At 46.5% G+C, this 16,850-nt stretch overlaps 1 protein-coding gene across 1 annotated transcript; it reads left to right on the forward strand.

Moving 5' to 3' along the window:
* Positions 1-261: 261 nt before the first annotated feature.
* Positions 262-15,482, forward strand: AGO4 (argonaute RISC component 4). The gene is made up of 18 exons (XM_066335372.1): positions 262-443; positions 2,989-3,154; positions 3,816-3,936; positions 4,899-5,080; positions 5,480-5,616; positions 5,696-5,830; positions 5,991-6,078; positions 6,501-6,648; positions 6,725-6,844; positions 7,063-7,191; positions 7,338-7,471; positions 7,925-8,109; positions 8,361-8,520; positions 9,425-9,740; positions 10,325-10,459; positions 11,230-11,331; positions 11,540-11,739; positions 11,832-15,482. Exons 1-18 carry the CDS (start codon positions 425-427, stop codon positions 11,938-11,940), a joined length of 2,586 nt encoding a protein of 861 aa, XP_066191469.1. The 5' UTR covers positions 262-424; the 3' UTR covers positions 11,941-15,482.
* Positions 15,483-16,850: the final 1,368 nt, after the last annotated feature.

Genomic DNA, 16,850 nt, shown 5'->3' on the forward strand with positions numbered 1-16,850 from the left:
CGGCGGCGCCGGGCAGCGCGGAGCGGCCTCTTCCTCCCTCCCTTCTCCTCCTCCTTTTCCTCCTCGTCCTCGTCCTCCTCCTCCTCCTCCTCATCCCCGTCCCGGGAGCGCGCTCGGGCGCGTGCTGGCGGCGGCGGGGGCGCGCGCGGGCTCGGCGGGGGCGCAGCGCGGGGATTGTTCGCGCCGCCGCTCGGGGAAGCGGAACGCGGGGAGCGCTCCCCGCCGCGCCCCCGCTGCCTCCTCCTCATCCTCCTCTTCGGCCGCCGCCGCCTCCCGCCCCGCCGCCCCCGTGTCCGCGCCGGACCCCCACCCCGCCGCCAATATTCCCGAGATCAAGCGCTACGCGGCGGCGGCGGGGCCGGCGGCGGGGCCCGGGGCGGGCGGCGGGGCCGGCGGCGAGAGCAGCGAGGCCGCCGCCGCCGCCATGGAGGCGCTGGGACCCGGTGAGAGCCGCGGGGGGGGCGCGGGGGCCGCGGCCTGTCGGGCCGTGACAGCGGGGGAAGGAGGCCGCGGGCCCGGCCCGGCTCCCCGGCAGCACCGGGGCCCGCTCCCAGCCGCCGGTGCGGAGGAGCCGCAGCGGGTCGCGAAACTTTGCGCGGGGGTTGCGGATGCCCTCACGGCCCCGCTGCTGCCGGGGCTACCGGGAGAGGCGCCTCGCCCTCCCCGGGGTGAACGGGACGGGGCTGGGAGCGGGACAGCGACAGCGAGGGGACGGGGACAGGCAGCGCTGTAGTGTCCCAGCGATGCGCGCCCTGCAACCTGTGCGGTGATAAGTTTTATATTTGACATTGAGCCATTGCTGAGAGTTTAAGGTGATACTGTCTGAAAATACGGCTGTTCATTTCTTTAACAAACTTCGCTTAAATATTAGTGGGGTTTTTTTGCATGTGGTGCTTTCCTGCTTGTGTCTTATTCCATGATTTATTCTCTCATCAAATGCCCGCGGGATGTATTTCCAGCCCTCAGTGGCCTGTACACCTGACCCATCAAGTTCCCATTCAAACGATCGGTATAAGCGAAGTGGTGTTAATTTTGGTGTGATAGGAAACGTTTATTGACACAAAGGTGCAATTCCAGAAGAATCCAGAGTTTGAGGTAGTGAGGGCTGACTCAGAGCCTGCTGTATGTGTGTGATGTATCGTGGCCTCCCTGAGTTCCAGCTGGAGAAGCAGATCCTCTTTCAGTTTTGAAAACTGCTTCCTGTCTGAAGCAATTCGGTTGAGATGCTTAGTACATAATGGTTGTGGGGCAGAAGAAATTAAAATATAACAGCACATACAACCCCTAGTTAGACTGACTGGATAAAAATCCTGTGATGCCAGGGCTGTTGGGCTTCAAATGGGAAAGCAATTTTTAGCTGATTCTCTAGAATCCTTTGAGAAATAACTTTAGGAAGGAGGAAATATAAGTTTTATCTCCTTTGGTCAGAACAGAGGGCAGCGTTGCTGTGAGTGTATGCAGAACTTGTCAATACCAAGGGAGGAAAATGGGTAAATATAGTTGTCATTTAATCTCTTGCAGGAGGTCAGTGCCTGCACTTCCTTCAGACTAATTAGCATGGGATTAATGGATCATCTCTCGTATCCAAATAAGCACAGCAAACTTTGATTGCCCTCAATGATTCATGCATGTCAAGGCAGCTGTAGTTTTTTGAAACACTAACTGTACCCCACAACTGGTCTGACTGTGATGGAGCACCATCCATCAGGCAGGTGTGGAGCCAGGAATGTGTCCTGTGGGGTGGCTGTCCCCAGCAGCCCCCTGCCACTGCAGCTTTGCAGAGCTGACTTGGCAGTGGGCTTCAGCTGCTTACATGCTCAGTGTTCCTTCTGCTATAAAATATTCCAGAGCTGGTGTCCTCAGGTTGGTAATTTTATTTGGTAATGCAGTAGGCAATGGAGGGCTTTTAAATCCAGTGTGGAATCCTCTGTGATTTGGTCCTGAGTTTAGTTTATGGTTGTGTTAAAGTTTATTGCTGCCCCCTGAAATGTACCCAAATAGGAGTCACCTACCTCTCCTCTCTCCTGGTACAAACTCTGAGACTTTGACTTACATGGATGCTGTCAGGTTATAGTGCTAAATTTGCCCTAAGTTTTACAATAGGTTTATTATTGCATTCTAGTGAGAATGCTTGCCCTCTCCTTTGCTGCTCTACAACAGAGGGAAGACACTTTGATCACACTGAGCCCTGCTCAGATATAGACAAACCCATGAAAATATACCAATGTCATTTGCTTTATGTGCAGTGTCAGCGGAGGCTCTGATCGATTTAAAAAATAGTCAGTTTAATCTCGTTAACATGGTATCTCAGATCTTAACACTTTGAGGAGGGCAACTAAAGGCTTCCCTAGTGACTAGCTTGCATGTGAGTAATGCTTCCAGGCCTCTAATAATTTCCTCCTTAGATCTGTTCCTGAAGCTCTTCTTTTGTCCCAATAAAAGATCTCTTCCATGTCTGTAGTAGTCCATACCTGTCTAATGCTTTCTCCCTTATCCTTCTACTTTGAGGAAAGCCCAAACTTTTCCTCACTCCTGTCTTTACACTGGAATTTTAAATTGGATCATTGACATCTGAACTTTAAGCCTGTAATGAAAATAGTGACAAAATGTGCCTTTTGTGGCTGTTGGTTTCTTTTAGAAATGGAGGTAGGGATGTATTTATGTTTGCATTACATGAAAATACATAATATCTGTATGGTTGCATTGCCTCTCAGGACTCTATGAAGTTCTTAACCACATTCATGAATAAATGCCACTAAAATTATAAGAATGATTTATGGCACCTACCTATACATGCTTTAGGGAACAGTTTTTTTTTACCTTGAAGTTCTGAGCAGCTGGAAGGCTGAGCTGCTTTGAGCACATCTGTTTGCAACCTCAGAAAGCTTAAGATTTCTTCCTGCCCTGTCAAAAAGTCACTCTTAGCACACCTGAGGGGTGCATGGAGTGAGCCATCACATCTCATACATATTTATTTGACTTTCCTAGGGCCCCCAACAAGCCTTTTCCAGCCGCCCCGTCGCCCAGGCCTGGGCACTGTTGGGAAACCCATCCGGCTCCTGGCCAACCACTTCCAGGTTCAGATCCCCAAGATTGATGTTTATCACTATGACGTAGATATCAAACCAGAGAAACGCCCCCGAAGAGTCAACAGGTAGGAGCTACTTAATAAAGGTTTATTGATTTAAATTAAGTGTATATACCTGAATGTAAGGAGTCTGTGCATCCTAGGAGTTCTCCATCTGCTAAAGGCCTGTTTGTGTTTTACTGTGGTCAGCAGTTGCTTTTCAGTGAACTGTAATGTTCTTGCAATTGGCCTGTAATCTGGAAGGCTCTGGGAAATTACTGAGCATTGACCTCCAGCTGGTTTTATTTTACAGTCTACAAGTCAATGCCCCTGGTAATTGTTCCACAGTCTGTTACACAAACGTGTAGCAGCTCAGGGGAGGCATTTCAGCTTGTGGATTTTGGAGTCCACATGTGGATCAATCCACAGAGCGCTCCCACCCACCCCAAGGCAGGTGCTTGTGTCTGCTCCTGTTTGTGAACATCTCTCCAGGTTCCTCTGCTTGTTTTGGATGTAGCTCTGCTGACAGCACAGATACCTGTGCAGACACCTCTGTGTGCCACTTGAGTGTCTTAACCTGGAGGTGACATTCACAGCTTCTGGTGTGACCTGGGGGTGTTTTTCTGCATTATTGTTTTTAATATCTTGCTCCTTTAAGAAAAACTGAAGAAAATAATTTTAAATTGTGTAAGCAAGCCCATTACTGAATTTTCTCTTCTTCCACTTAACTCAATGAATCACTGCCCAGGGAGGTGGTGGATACGATGGTGAGGCACTTCAAGATGCAGATATTTGGGGATCGGCAGCCCGGCTATGATGGGAAGAGGAATATGTACACAGCACACCCCTTACCCATTGGCAGGGACAGAGTAAGTGTTGCTTTAAGTTCCCACAGGAAACCTGTTACAGTGTCATTTGAAAAGTGTTCTTTTATTGACATAAACCCAAAATGCTGTCACACCTATTTGTGTAGTCTTGGAAATGACAGATGTGACTAGTCAGGGTCTCTAGGAGCTCACTGGTGTTTTACTGAAGTTTGTGGGTTTGGGTTTCTAATTCCCAGTTTTTCAGCTACAGAATATCATGAGACATGAGAACTATGTTGTGCTCTTACAGCTACAAGGAGACTATTTTTCTTTTACCCTGATGGGAATTTCCCTCTTCTCTGTTCTGACCCTCGTTCTGTTGCTGAATGATGAAGATGATGTAGCTGACGATTACTCTGGTTGGGTTTGGTTGTGCTGTGGAGATGTGTCCTCCTGTTCCATGGGAACAACCAGATCAGCTGTTCCTGCCTGGCATGTGGACCCCAGCTCTAAGCAAAACTTGACCCCATCTACTGATCTCCCAAGGGATCTGGTCATTGCTGTGCTTTGGGGGATGTCCAGGATGAGTTCACAGTTACCCTCTGGGATGTGAGAATTATCCCAAGTGCTGTGCCAGAACTCTGAGATTTGTGTTTCACAGCAAGTCTCCTTTTTGACCAAAAGGTTTTCTTGCCTTCCCATTTGGTTCACAAAACATCTAGTTATTAATTGGCTGACTTAAAAAAAATGACTCACCGTTTTCCAGAGCTTTGATGTCACCATACTAATTACTGCTTAAAATTTACATTTAAAGATGCTTCAGTGCAGTTTCTCAGATGAATAAATGACAAACTTTCAAAGTCCTGAGGGAACCAATTGTGATATTTTAAGGTCATTACAAACTAATATAATCAAAAATACAGATTCAAAGGACACCTAGGAGAAAACTGTACCATTGCTGAGTGCTGTGTCTGTCTGAAATCCATAACAAAAACTTACTCTTCATTCTCTTGTGCCCGTGGCAGGTGGATATGGAGGTTACACTTCCAGGAGAGGGGAAGGACCAGACATTTAAGGTTTCCATTCAGTGGGTGTCAGTCGTCAGCCTTCAGATGCTGCTGGAAGCTCTGGCAGGGCACTTAAATGAAGTTCCTGAAGATTCTGTACAGGCACTGGATGTAATCACACGGCACCTTCCCTCCATGAGGTGGGTATTTGTGGGGCCTTCCTGACTGGATATGTCTTCTGTCCATCTTAACCTTTGTGTTTGTTATTCCTTGCTGCTGCTCTGCTGCCCGTTACACTCCTGTGGTAGAAGGGATGAGGGATACAGCCATGTAATTCAACACCTGCCTTACAAATTTGCACTAGAATAGGGAAATGTGATCTGAACTAAGGCCTTGTGTCTGCTGGTCATGTTTCTAACAGGAATTTGCTCTACCCTTTCCAGCTGCACTGTCAGAAAAGGCTTTGTGTGCTTGCCACAAGTCAGCTCTGACCATTACAACATGCTGTAGAAATGTGGTTTAAAGACCATAGGTGTGAATATAAAAAGTATATCAGAAAGAAATGAACAGAGTATTAATTTCCTTTTTTTTTTTTTCAGGTACACCCCTGTGGGTCGCTCCTTTTTCTCCCCTCCTGAAGGTTATTACCACCCCCTGGGAGGGGGCAGGGAGGTCTGGTTTGGCTTCCACCAGTCAGTTCGTCCTGCCATGTGGAACATGATGCTCAACATCGATGGTGTGTAGGAGATTCTGTCTCACTCATGTAACAGAGTTCTTTGTGCCTCCCACTTAATTGTCCTATCTTTTTATCTTAGTGTCAGCAACTGCTTTCTATCGTGCCCAGCCTATCATTGAGTTCATGTGTGAGGTCTTGGACATCCAGAACATCAGTGAACAAAGCAAACCTCTGACAGACTCCCAGCGTGTCAAGTTTACCAAAGAAATCAGAGGTAAAAGCTTGTCCTAAAGCTGCTGCAGTACTGAAACCTGCTTATACTATCTTGTAATGAAAATTTGCAAGGCACATGGAGAACTGGGCTGTTCCTTTTTGTTTTCATCCTCTTCAAAGGTGATTCCTGTCCCTGAATTTATTTTCTGTTGGGTTTTCAGGTCTAAAAGTAGAGGTTACCCACTGTGGCCAGATGAAGAGAAAATACCGAGTTTGCAATGTTACCCGGCGACCAGCCAGTCACCAGACGTATGTATCAAGCACTGCCTGACAGTTCTTAAAATCTTCAACCTATTAAATATATCTGGAATATATTTGGTATATTGTTTATGCAGGAATAGTTGATTCTGGAAGTGAAGCAGTTGTGTGGCTTTACAGGAATGTTTAGTCTTAGTGGAGTAGAGGAATAGAATGGGTTTTAACTACTGTTTTATTCAACCCAGGAAAACTGAGCTATATCCTGGCTTTTAAATACAGTTATCGAAAGCTCCTATTTTTAAAATAGCTAAAATATGAGAAATTCAGTATATAGTCCAAAATCTTCTCATAAAGAAGAGAGTAACTAAGGAAAACAGAGATTTGCTAAATGCGGTCTGAAGTAGGTTTTTCATACCATTTTTTCCTTTAAAAAAAATCTGACTAAATCTAACCAGAACAAATGTCATTTCTAGGTTCCCTCTGCAGCTGGAGAATGGTCAGGCCATGGAGTGCACAGTAGCACAGTATTTTAAGCAGAAGTACAGTCTGCAGCTGAAATACCCTCACCTGCCCTGTCTCCAAGTGGGACAGGAGCAGAAACACACATACCTGCCACTGGAGGTAAGGATCAGAGTCCTGCACTGTGGGGTGTCCTGTGTTAAACGGTGTCACAGCACCTCTTCCTGCTCCTGTGCAGGTGTGTAACATCGTGGCTGGCCAGAGGTGCATCAAGAAGCTGACAGACAATCAGACATCGACCATGATAAAAGCAACAGCCAGGTCTGCCCCAGACAGGCAGGAGGAGATCAGCAGACTGGTGAGTGTTTTTCCAGCTGCATAGGCTGTGTGTGTCACTTCTCATGGCTTTTCCAGAGCATTGGAGCAGGTGATGTTGAGCAGCATGACCAAGAGAGCAGTTAAAAAATCTGTCTTGGTTGAAACAAATCCTTCCAAACAGAAAGGCTGTTAATGACAAAGAGGGCAGAGTCACCTGAAGCTTTAGTGTAGTGACATCAGTACTTGTCTCGTCCCCAGGTGAAGAGTAACAGTATGGTTGGTGGGCCTGATCCGTATCTGAAGGAGTTTGGAATTGTCGTCCATAATGAAATGACAGAACTGACAGGCAGAGTTCTGCCAGCCCCAATGCTGCAGTATGGAGGCAGGGTGAGTTTCCTTGTCTTGTAAAACTCCTTATTCTGAGGTTATTGAAATTCATGACACATGTTTCGTGTATCTTCTCATCAGGCTGGTGGGCTGCAGTCAAACTGGAGCAGCACTTGATTTCTAAATTGCCTTTGGTTTTTACCTAGAACAAGACTGTGGCCACACCAAACCAAGGCGTGTGGGACATGAGAGGGAAACAATTCTATGCTGGCATTGAGATTAAAGTTTGGGCTGTTGCCTGTTTTGCTCCTCAAAAACAATGCAGGGAAGACTTGCTAAAGTAAGTACTTTCCTATTTATTTAGGATTCTATTTCAAGGTGTATTTTTCTAATGTTTCTGAAAGGTGATGTGTGTATAAATTGATTTTCCCCTGCCCTTCAAATTACTCTACAGATCTTAAGAAAGAGATTGGTAAAAGTCATGGCTGCAATAATGCTCAGATAAATTAGGTGGATATGTAAAAAATATACCAGAGCATCAGTATTAGTTTGGGAGTTTGCCTCAGGATGTTCATCTCAAAAGTCTCTTTCTGTAAGACTTGTAAAATTACAGAAGCTGATGACCTTCCTCAGAGAGGATTAGAGTCGTATTAGTGAGTTCCTGATGGGGATAGAATTGCTAAAAAATAATTACTGTAGTGCTGTGAAATAGCAGAAACAGCGTAGATCTGGTTGATAAAACTGATGAGTGAACCACAGTGAAAAGGCCAGAACAAATCCACTTCTATTTCAGGAGTTTCACAGACCAGCTGCGCAAGATCTCCAAGGACGCCGGGATGCCGATCCAGGGCCAGCCCTGCTTCTGCAAGTATGCCCAGGGTGCAGACAGCGTGGAGCCCATGTTCAAACACTTAAAGCTGACTTATGTTGGTCTGCAGCTCATCGTGGTGATTCTGCCTGGGAAGACACCTGTATATGGTATGGAGAAGGGGCTGTAAAGTGATCAGGAGTTGTACTGCAAGTGGGTGGCAGGAAGGAGGCAGAGGAGGCAATGGGCTCTCTTTAAAAGGGGGTTTTGGAGGTGCTTTGTCAGGCCTGGTTGGAGAAGTTGTGTATTACCAAACAGCAAACTGAACCTTTGTCAGTGAAGTTTCAAGGATCTCAATTGCAGTAACGTTTGAAAAAAAAGTAAGAGCAAGCAGGAACCACTTCCTTATTTTCTGTCACAGCTGAAGTCAAGCGGGTCGGAGATACTCTGCTAGGCATGGCCACACAGTGTGTTCAGGTAAAGAACGTGGTCAAAACCTCACCACAAACCCTGTCCAACCTGTGTCTGAAGATCAACGCCAAGCTTGGAGGAATCAACAATGTCCTGGTACCTCATCAAAGGTGAGATTCAATCAAAAGCTCTTTGTAATGTCTGCATTGTCAAGGAAAATGGTGTATTTTGTTGTATTTGTTAAAATGATATTTTCAAAATAAAACACATTTAGAAATTCCCACAGTCTAGAGTGGACAGTGGAGGGTATTCAGCAGCCAGAGCCACCAAACTCACCACGGTTTTTTTCCTGTCTCTTTCCTGCCTTTGGATTCACTCAATGTACCTTTTCCTCTTGCAACCTCTAAAAGCATCCTGTGTTTGCATCCAAATTGAAAGAGGAGGAGTGACTTAGAATCAATGCTTGTAACTCGGTTTACCTTTGATCCTGTCCTTGTCACTTTCTGTTCTTTCTGGACTGTAAGTGCTGGAGGCAGAGAATTTTGCCCTTAGAGACTCACAGGTTTTAGTTCTATTCAGCGCATTGGATGCACCTTCCTCAGCAGTAATTTTTTTTGTTCCTGGCCCTTTTTCTTTTTGCTGTTCTTATTTATTATTATGAGTTGGTAAGAGGCCACCTCTCCTCTCAGGTCAGGGTGAGGAAGTTGGAGTTATTTAGCCAAGAGAAGAGAAGCTTGTGTGAAAACCTCACAGCACTTTCCAGTATCTGAAGAGGCCGACAAGGAGGCTGGAGAGGGACTGTAGTAATGGCTTCAAACTGAGAGAGAGTACATCTAGAGTAGAGATTAGGAAGAAATTGTTCCCTGTAAGGGTGGTGAGGCTCTGGCACAGGTTGCCCAGAGAAGCTGGGTAGTTCAAGGCCAGGTTGGACAGGGCTTGGAGCACCGTGGGATAGTGGAAGGTGTCCTTGCCCAGGGCAGAGGGTGGAACTAGCTGGGCTTTAAGGTCTTTCCCAACCCAAACCCTTGTGGAATTCTGTAATTCTAACAAACAAACCTTAATCTTACCAAACAGGCCCTCGGTGTTCCAGCAGCCAGTGATCTTTTTGGGAGCAGACGTCACTCACCCTCCGGCCGGGGACGGGAAGAAGCCGTCCATCGCGGCCGTGGTGGGCAGCATGGACGGGCACCCCAGCCGCTACTGCGCCACGGTGCGCGTGCAGACCTCGCGCCAGGAGACCTCCCAGGAGCTGCTCTACAGCCAGGAGGTCATCCAGGACCTGACCAACATGGTGAGGGAGCTCTTGATCCAGTTCTACAAATCCACTCGTTTCAAGCCCACGAGGATCATTTACTACAGAGGGGGAGTGTCGGAAGGACAGATGAAACAGGTATTGTCTGATTTTTGTTGCTCATGGAAAGGGGTTGGTATGTAGTTATGTGGATTACAAGGGATTGGCCCTTGAAAAGTATATATTTTTTTATATTTATTCAAAAAATTTTAAAAATATTTATTTATTCTGTGGATTATCAAAGAATAAGAGAATCACCAGGTTGGAAGAGACCTCCAAGATCATTGAGTCCAACCCAACCCTAACCTCAACTAAACCATGGCACCGAGTGCCACATCCAGTCTTTCTTTAAACACATCTAGGGATGGTGACTTCACCACCTTCCCAGGCAGACCATTCCAATACTAGATTACTCTTTCTGTAAAAAGCTTTTTCCTATTATCCAACCTATATTTACCTTAGCATAGCTTAAGACCGTGTCCTCTCACTCTGTCAGTTGCTGCCTGGAGTTTTACTGTATTTGTTATTGGAAAAATTAAGTTTCCTTGAATTGTCCTGGGCAAGCACAATGTACATTTACCAGTCTGATCATGTCCCTTACAATGTGACATTTGTACACAGGTAAAAAAATAATCAAATACCTACTGAATTAATCACATAACAATGAAATCTTCCTCTTGTAGGTAGCTTGGCCAGAGCTGATCGCCATCCGGAAGGCCTGCATTAGTTTGGAAGAAGATTATAGACCTGGAATAACCTACATTGTTGTGCAGAAAAGGCATCACACCAGGCTGTTCTGTGCCGACAAAACTGAAAGGGCAAGTAGTGACTCCATGAGGGGGAGGTGATGGCACAGGAAAGTGGGATTGTTTGATTCAGTGGGGTGGGATTGGTCTTGCCCACTAAAGCTGTAAAGCAGCAGCAGGACTGGGTGGTAACAGGCTTTTTCTACCAAAATAAGCAGTTCCTCCCTTTTTTATTGCTCTACATCAGATGGAATGGAACAGCTTGTTCCCCCTTTTGGCATAGGTGTGTTCAGTATCCCAGTATTTGTGTACCTGGAGATGTATCCGGGGTTTTTATAGTCCAGCATTCCTGATGACAAGCTGACCTGGCTGTTCACTCTGTTCCCTGTTTTGTCTTCAGGTGCATCTAAGATGTGCCTGTAGCACAAATCCACAGGCCAGCTGAGGAACCTTCTTTAGGGAGGCATTTCATCTGAGGTTTGCTTAAAAACTCAGATCTGTGGGGTGTGAGAGCAAATAAGGATACGAAATAAATTTATCTCAGGAACCTGCATTTTCAGATCCTGAATTACTTGTGTAGGCTTTATCCCACTCTGCAGTTTTAATGGTGCTGGCAAAGGTTTTATTTTCTTCTGATGACACACCAGCTGGATTTGGCGAAGTTTCTAAAAATGAATTCACAGAGAACATTTTCATTCCTCCTGTGTAAACGACCTTAATATTTTTTTCACCTTTTTGAGCACTAAATTCTCCCAGCAGCTTTCAATAGAGCCGACCTCTGAAAGCATTTTGGGGTCATTTCCAAAAAAGCCCATGGACTAATATTAAACCTTTCTCACTAGGTGGGTAAAAGTGGCAACGTACCAGCAGGCACTACTGTGGACAGCACCATCACACATCCCTCTGAATTTGACTTTTACCTCTGTAGCCATGCAGGAATTCAGGTAATGTCAGCTCTTCTGTGCCAAGGCTGTGCAGCTAAATCCTTGTAGTTGTCCCCATGGGAAATGTCACTTCTGTTTGTCACTTGGCAAGACTCAGAGTGTGTCGGTGTCTGCTGGGCACTGACTCCTCGGTGCCTGCTGCTGCGTGCAGGTACCACCTCTGTCCTTGCTGTTGCTCTCCAGCTGACTGCTCACCTGTTCTCTGCAGGGAACCAGCCGTCCCTCCCACTACCAGGTGTTGTGGGATGACAACTGCTTCACAGCAGACGAGCTGCAGCTGCTGACGTACCAGCTGTGCCACACGTACGTGCGCTGCACCCGCTCCGTCTCCATCCCCGCGCCCGCCTACTACGCCAGGCTGGTGGCCTTTCGGGCCAGGTACCATCTTGTGGACAAGGATCACGACAGGTAAGGAATGGCCTCATCATGCTGGTAAGCAGGTAGGGAAGCAGGGCTGTGCTGCTTGTCCCAGTTGTTCATGGGTGTGTGTCTGCTCGCAGCGCTGAGGGCAGCCACGTGTCGGGGCAGAGCAACGGCCGCGATCCGCAGGCGCTGGCCAAGGCCGTGCAGATCCACCACGACACCCAGCACACCATGTATTTCGCTTGAGAGCACCTGGGAAGATGAGGCAAAACAACAACCCATGCAGTCCTGAAGTGTTTGGAAGCCTCTTGCTCTATCCAGGGCCAGGGGATTTCGGACTGCCCACTACCAGCAGCTCTGGACAGTCGCACTGAATCTGTTCTTCACTGCAACGTCTGATGCACCAACACAATTGAGCCATTTGTTTCATTGTTTTCTGTACTAGAAATCCATAGACTTGTCTTTTCTGATGCATTGGACTGAATTTTTACCTCAAAGCGCAAAGGCCGATCATCCTGAAATTTTTCAAGGACTTGGCACGAAAGGTTTCTATCAAATCTTTTGCTAGCTGTGGTTTTTCAGTTCTCCTCATCCCATGAGCTGACGGTGACTGCTGCTCTGTCTCCGTGCCCTGCTTCGTGAGTATGATGTGATGGCAAAATGTTTTATCCAGCTCGCTGTAATCCTTCTGTCTTGTGGGGCCATAGATTTTTTAATGGAGATTTTAGACTTCACTACTGTAAATGCCTTTTAACAAACATAACTTTCACAGGTATTGCAGTTTTTTGTCAGTTTTACTAATTATCTTTTTAATCTCTGCAGACTTGGGCTGCAAAGCAATTGCACTATACTGCGAGTTAATAGGTGGTTCTTGTTCTGTGAATGTGTAATATAACCAATAGTGATGCCTGTCAGTAGATTTTAATGATAATGGTTATAAATAATACTGCCATGGTATCGTAACAAGTACTGAACCATCATTTCCCCCCTCTAAAAATGATAAAACAAAAAAAAAAAATTTAGCTTTTAGGTATTTTGCAAACTTTTACAAAAGTGCCCACTTTATGCTGCTGTGTGGTTTGATAAATCTAAGTGATTTTAAAACTTTTTTCTCATAGAAGGTTTAACTTTGGCAATAAATCTTTGTTTTTTAAGCCCCCCCAAACAGTGTAATTTTCTAGCTGAGGATTGTGCATGAGTTTAACCAACATTCTCGTGTCGTTTTCTGAACACGCAATTTGGCAGTTTCTGAAACAAATTAGAAAAGACGCATTTCCATGCTTTTTTTAAGAATTATTTTTAACTGTTTTATATTCACTGTTGGTGTCCTGTCTACAACATTTTTTATAAGCTTGGAAACTGGGTGTTCCATGTAGGAAAGGCCAACGTGTGCAGTTGAAATGTATTGTGTGACAGGCAACCTGAGGACTTGTACCAGCATTTTGAACTGTTTTTTTTCCCTGGGAATCTGGGTTGCCCACACAACTGCATTTACAGCATGTTGAACCCGTGTGAGTCTCAAATGCTGATTCTGTCCCAGCCTAGAAATTAGGGTTTTTAATCTGCTTGGCTTTTTTCAGCTGCAACCTGTAATCCAGAACAGGGATCTGGTTTCCCTGATATTCCTGTAATCCATGAACGTAGTAATTTAAGACTAGATTCCTTACTGTATACCTGAGTTAGTGCAGATTAAAGCTTATTCCTAAACTGAGGAGGAGTTTGAGAAGCCCAAGGATTGCACTGTGGTCTCTGATACTCGTGTGGGGTTTGCTGCTAAGTTGTCTGCTGTCCCAAAGCTTAGGAACCAGCCCCCTCCAAATTTCAGCAATAGGAAATGCTGTTTCCTTCAGTCTTTAAGCTTGTAAATAAATGAAAGTTTACATTTCTAAATGCTGTTGTTTTCAGTTGTACCAGAGTACACTGAACATCTTCAAACAGTTTTATAACCTCCTTGCCAGTAGTATGTCTCATAAATTAAGTTTAACCTCTTTTCATTTCTGTTGAAAATAGGACTGAAGTGAACCCTGCTCCTGGCACATGTCAGGACAGGTTTAGATTGAAAAAAACAAAAAGAGTGTTTTAAGTTTTTTAACTTTTTTTTGAAGAATACCTCACTTGTGTAATAAAATCAGGACATGTGGGTGGGAGACTGACCGCTGCTTTTCTCAGTACTCGTTCAGGGAGAAGACACAAAAACCCTTTTTAGAGTGAACTCTTGACTGACCCAACACACACACGGAGAACTTTGGCACCTTGAAAAGCACCTGAGCACCTGTTGGAGGTGGTAGGATCCAAGATCCCTGATTTGAGTTTGTGCACTAGGAATGGGGCTGGTTTAACAAGGGTGCATAAAAAAATGAACTTTGTCACCAATTAGTTGTCCAGTGCCAAGCACTCCTGGTTGAGACTGAGGGAAGGGAGAACCTCTCCTTGGTTTGCCTGTGACTGGATATTTGACCTCAGACCAGGTGGAGCATCAGCCCCTGGTGAGCCCTGGGCCAGCACCCCGGTGGGGCCAGTGTGAGCCCACCCCGGGCACAGGGCTGGAGTTTTGGGGGAAAAGCACTGAAGTTCAGGATCCAGGTTGCAGCAGTGCTGCCCTAGGCAGGTCTGAACCCAAGTCTGGAGGACTTGAGGACCTGGGTGAGCCCTGTGGGCCTGAGTGACTCGTTCTGCATGTGTCAATCAATGGGAAGATGTGCATTCTGTAGCTGTAGTTTTAGGGTGTTTTTTGGTTTTTTGGGGTTTTTTTATAAATAAAGCCTGTTGGCCACTGTTTAGCTCTGTGGTGTGAAAGATTTTAAATGTAGCAAAGTTCAAAGAGTTGGGGATGGGCGTGGTTGATATATATATATTAAAAAACTATATTAAAAAAAAAAAAAAAGGGAGGGAGGGGGCAGAAATCCTGTTTTCCACCCGGTTCTGCTTGCTTTGTCCCTGCTGAGTTCTGAACAAGCTCTGGCAATCCCTAGTTAGCCTGTCTCCACCAGTCTGGCTCTTGTATTGCTGTGAGTTGCCCGGGGTCGTGCCCAGAGCTCCATCCCAAGGGCGCAGAGGTCGGTGCAGGGATGTCCTGTGTCCACCCTCGCTCAGCCCCTGGCTGGGGAAGGGCCCTGCTTCAGAGCTGGCGTCTGACACCCCCGACCCCTTTGTGGATGTGCTGTAGGAGTTTTCTTGCTCAATAGCGAGGGAGTGACTCTGCTTTCATTTTCAGAAGGCGGGGCCAGAGGGCATTGGATCCATCCCGATCCACTGCGAGGCTCTTTCCCTGTGCACTGAAGGAAAGATCTTGCATTAAATATCACTTACAGATTTTCTTAGACCTTGCTATTGACATTTTCATATTTCTATGTCTAGAGGCTGCAACTTCAATGTAAAATGTTTGCATTTGTTCAGTTTGACTTCTGATGTAATTTTTTGGTTTCTATATTGTTAGACTTGTAATGTTTCAAATGGTATTTTATTAACTTTGGACTGGATGTATGTCTCTAGCAATACGAGGTACTTTCTAAACTGTCCTGGGGCTCACAGCCCCGTGTCGAGATAAGATGCTGGTCGTGTACAATTGCAATGTATTTTTTTTTTTAGCCTGCAGGGATATTTTGTGTTCATGTGTCCAAAAATAATAATAATAATAATAAAACCTGGCATTCTCGTGCCAAATGTTTTGTTTTTCCTTATTGCTGTCCAATAAATGCAATGTACAGAGTGAGCAACCAATACTGTTGCCTGTAAACAAATGTCTTAAACTATTTAACTTTTAATTAAAACTTGTACACAACGTGTCACCTCTGGAACTCATTACCACAATACAGCTATTTCTGTTGCATTAAGAGTTAGCAAGTTAAAGAAATATGTATGGGTGACATCTCCCAGGATCCTAAAGGAAGATGGAATTTCAAACCCCAGGGGCAGGTTTCAGAATGGGCTTGTTTTTATAATGTTTGGGAAATTACAGAGAAAATTTGGTGTTCATGGACTGTACCTGCCTGGAGAAGGGGATTCTTTATCAGAGAGATGCAATGAGTAAATACAAGAGCTGTTGGCTCCTTCATCTTTATGTGAGGTGAGGGTTTGTCTCCTCAGACAGCTGCACTGCACTATAAATACTGCAGGAAGGACAGGAAAAGCTTTTGGAGGAGGCCAGAGTGTGGGAGCTGTGACTGAAACCAGGACAGGACTGTCTGAAATGCCCGTCACCACCTGCAGCCCCGTGTTAGGTGTCAGTTCTGTTTGCAGGGCAGATCCTGGGGCTTTGGCACCAAGATTGCTCAGTCTCACAGAAACCTGAGCAGCTCAGCCCCCAAGGTTTGCTCATCCTGCTGTCATCCAAACAGGATGTAAAGACCTCTTGGACCAAACTTCAGGAACTCAAGACTGAGTGATGCACGGGATTCTGTGCCACAGCCTTGCTGTCTGTGCAGCTCTGACTCCAAAATCCCAGCTAGGTTCTGCTCCAGCCACTCCCTCGGGACAGCAGGAGCTGCTGCTTTTCCTTTGGGAGAACAGCACGAGGTGGGAATGCTTTGACAGCCTCAATTCCCGTGGCTTTTCCACCGTTTCCTGGAATGGCCCAGCCAGGAACACACACCTGGGCCCGTTGTGGGGATGATGCTCCTGGGGTTGATGATGTTATTGACAAAGTCAAGGCACAGGGTCGGGATTTGCACTTCCTGGGAAGGACAAGTCTGGGAAGTGCTGGGAAACGGGATGGGAAAGGGACGCTCTGCCCGGTTTTATCGATTTGGATGGAGCAGGGCCACGGGGAACTCCTGCCCTGCTCCTCCTGCCTGGCGAGACTCAGAGCACTTCAGAAATGACCGTACAGCGGCCGACACAAGAACTGGAGCTTCCTCCTCGGCCCGGCCGCACAAAACCAGTAAAAAAACCCCAAAAACCCAAAGAAAACAAAAACAACACATTAAAAAAAAAATGTGGCAACGGCGCAACGGGAGGCCCGGGCGCCGGCGGGCGGGCAGCGCTCTGCGGCTCCCCATGGCAGCGAGGCCGCGGCTGGGTACCGGCGCTGTCCCGAGCAGACACCCCGGCTGTCCCGGTCCCCCCGGTCCCCCCGGGCCCCGCGGGCCCCAAGATGGCGGCGGGGCCGGCGGGCGCCGCCTTTGTTGCGCGCGGGGCCGGGCGGCGGCGGCGCGTGC

This window comes from Sylvia atricapilla, chromosome 24 (genome assembly GCF_009819655.1).
Source record: "Sylvia atricapilla isolate bSylAtr1 chromosome 24, bSylAtr1.pri, whole genome shotgun sequence".
In the NCBI taxonomy this organism is placed as follows: domain Eukaryota; kingdom Metazoa; phylum Chordata; class Aves; order Passeriformes; family Sylviidae; genus Sylvia; species Sylvia atricapilla.

Coding starts and splice junctions, on each gene's coding strand:
- AGO4 (XM_066335372.1), top strand. Junction 7,472..7,924: donor TGCAGGGAAGACTTGCTAAA/GTAAGTACTTTC, acceptor CTTCTATTTCAG/GAGTTTCACAGACCAGCTGC. Junction 10,460..11,229: donor GTGCCGACAAAACTGAAAGG/GCAAGTAGTGAC, acceptor CTTTCTCACTAG/GTGGGTAAAAGTGGCAACGT.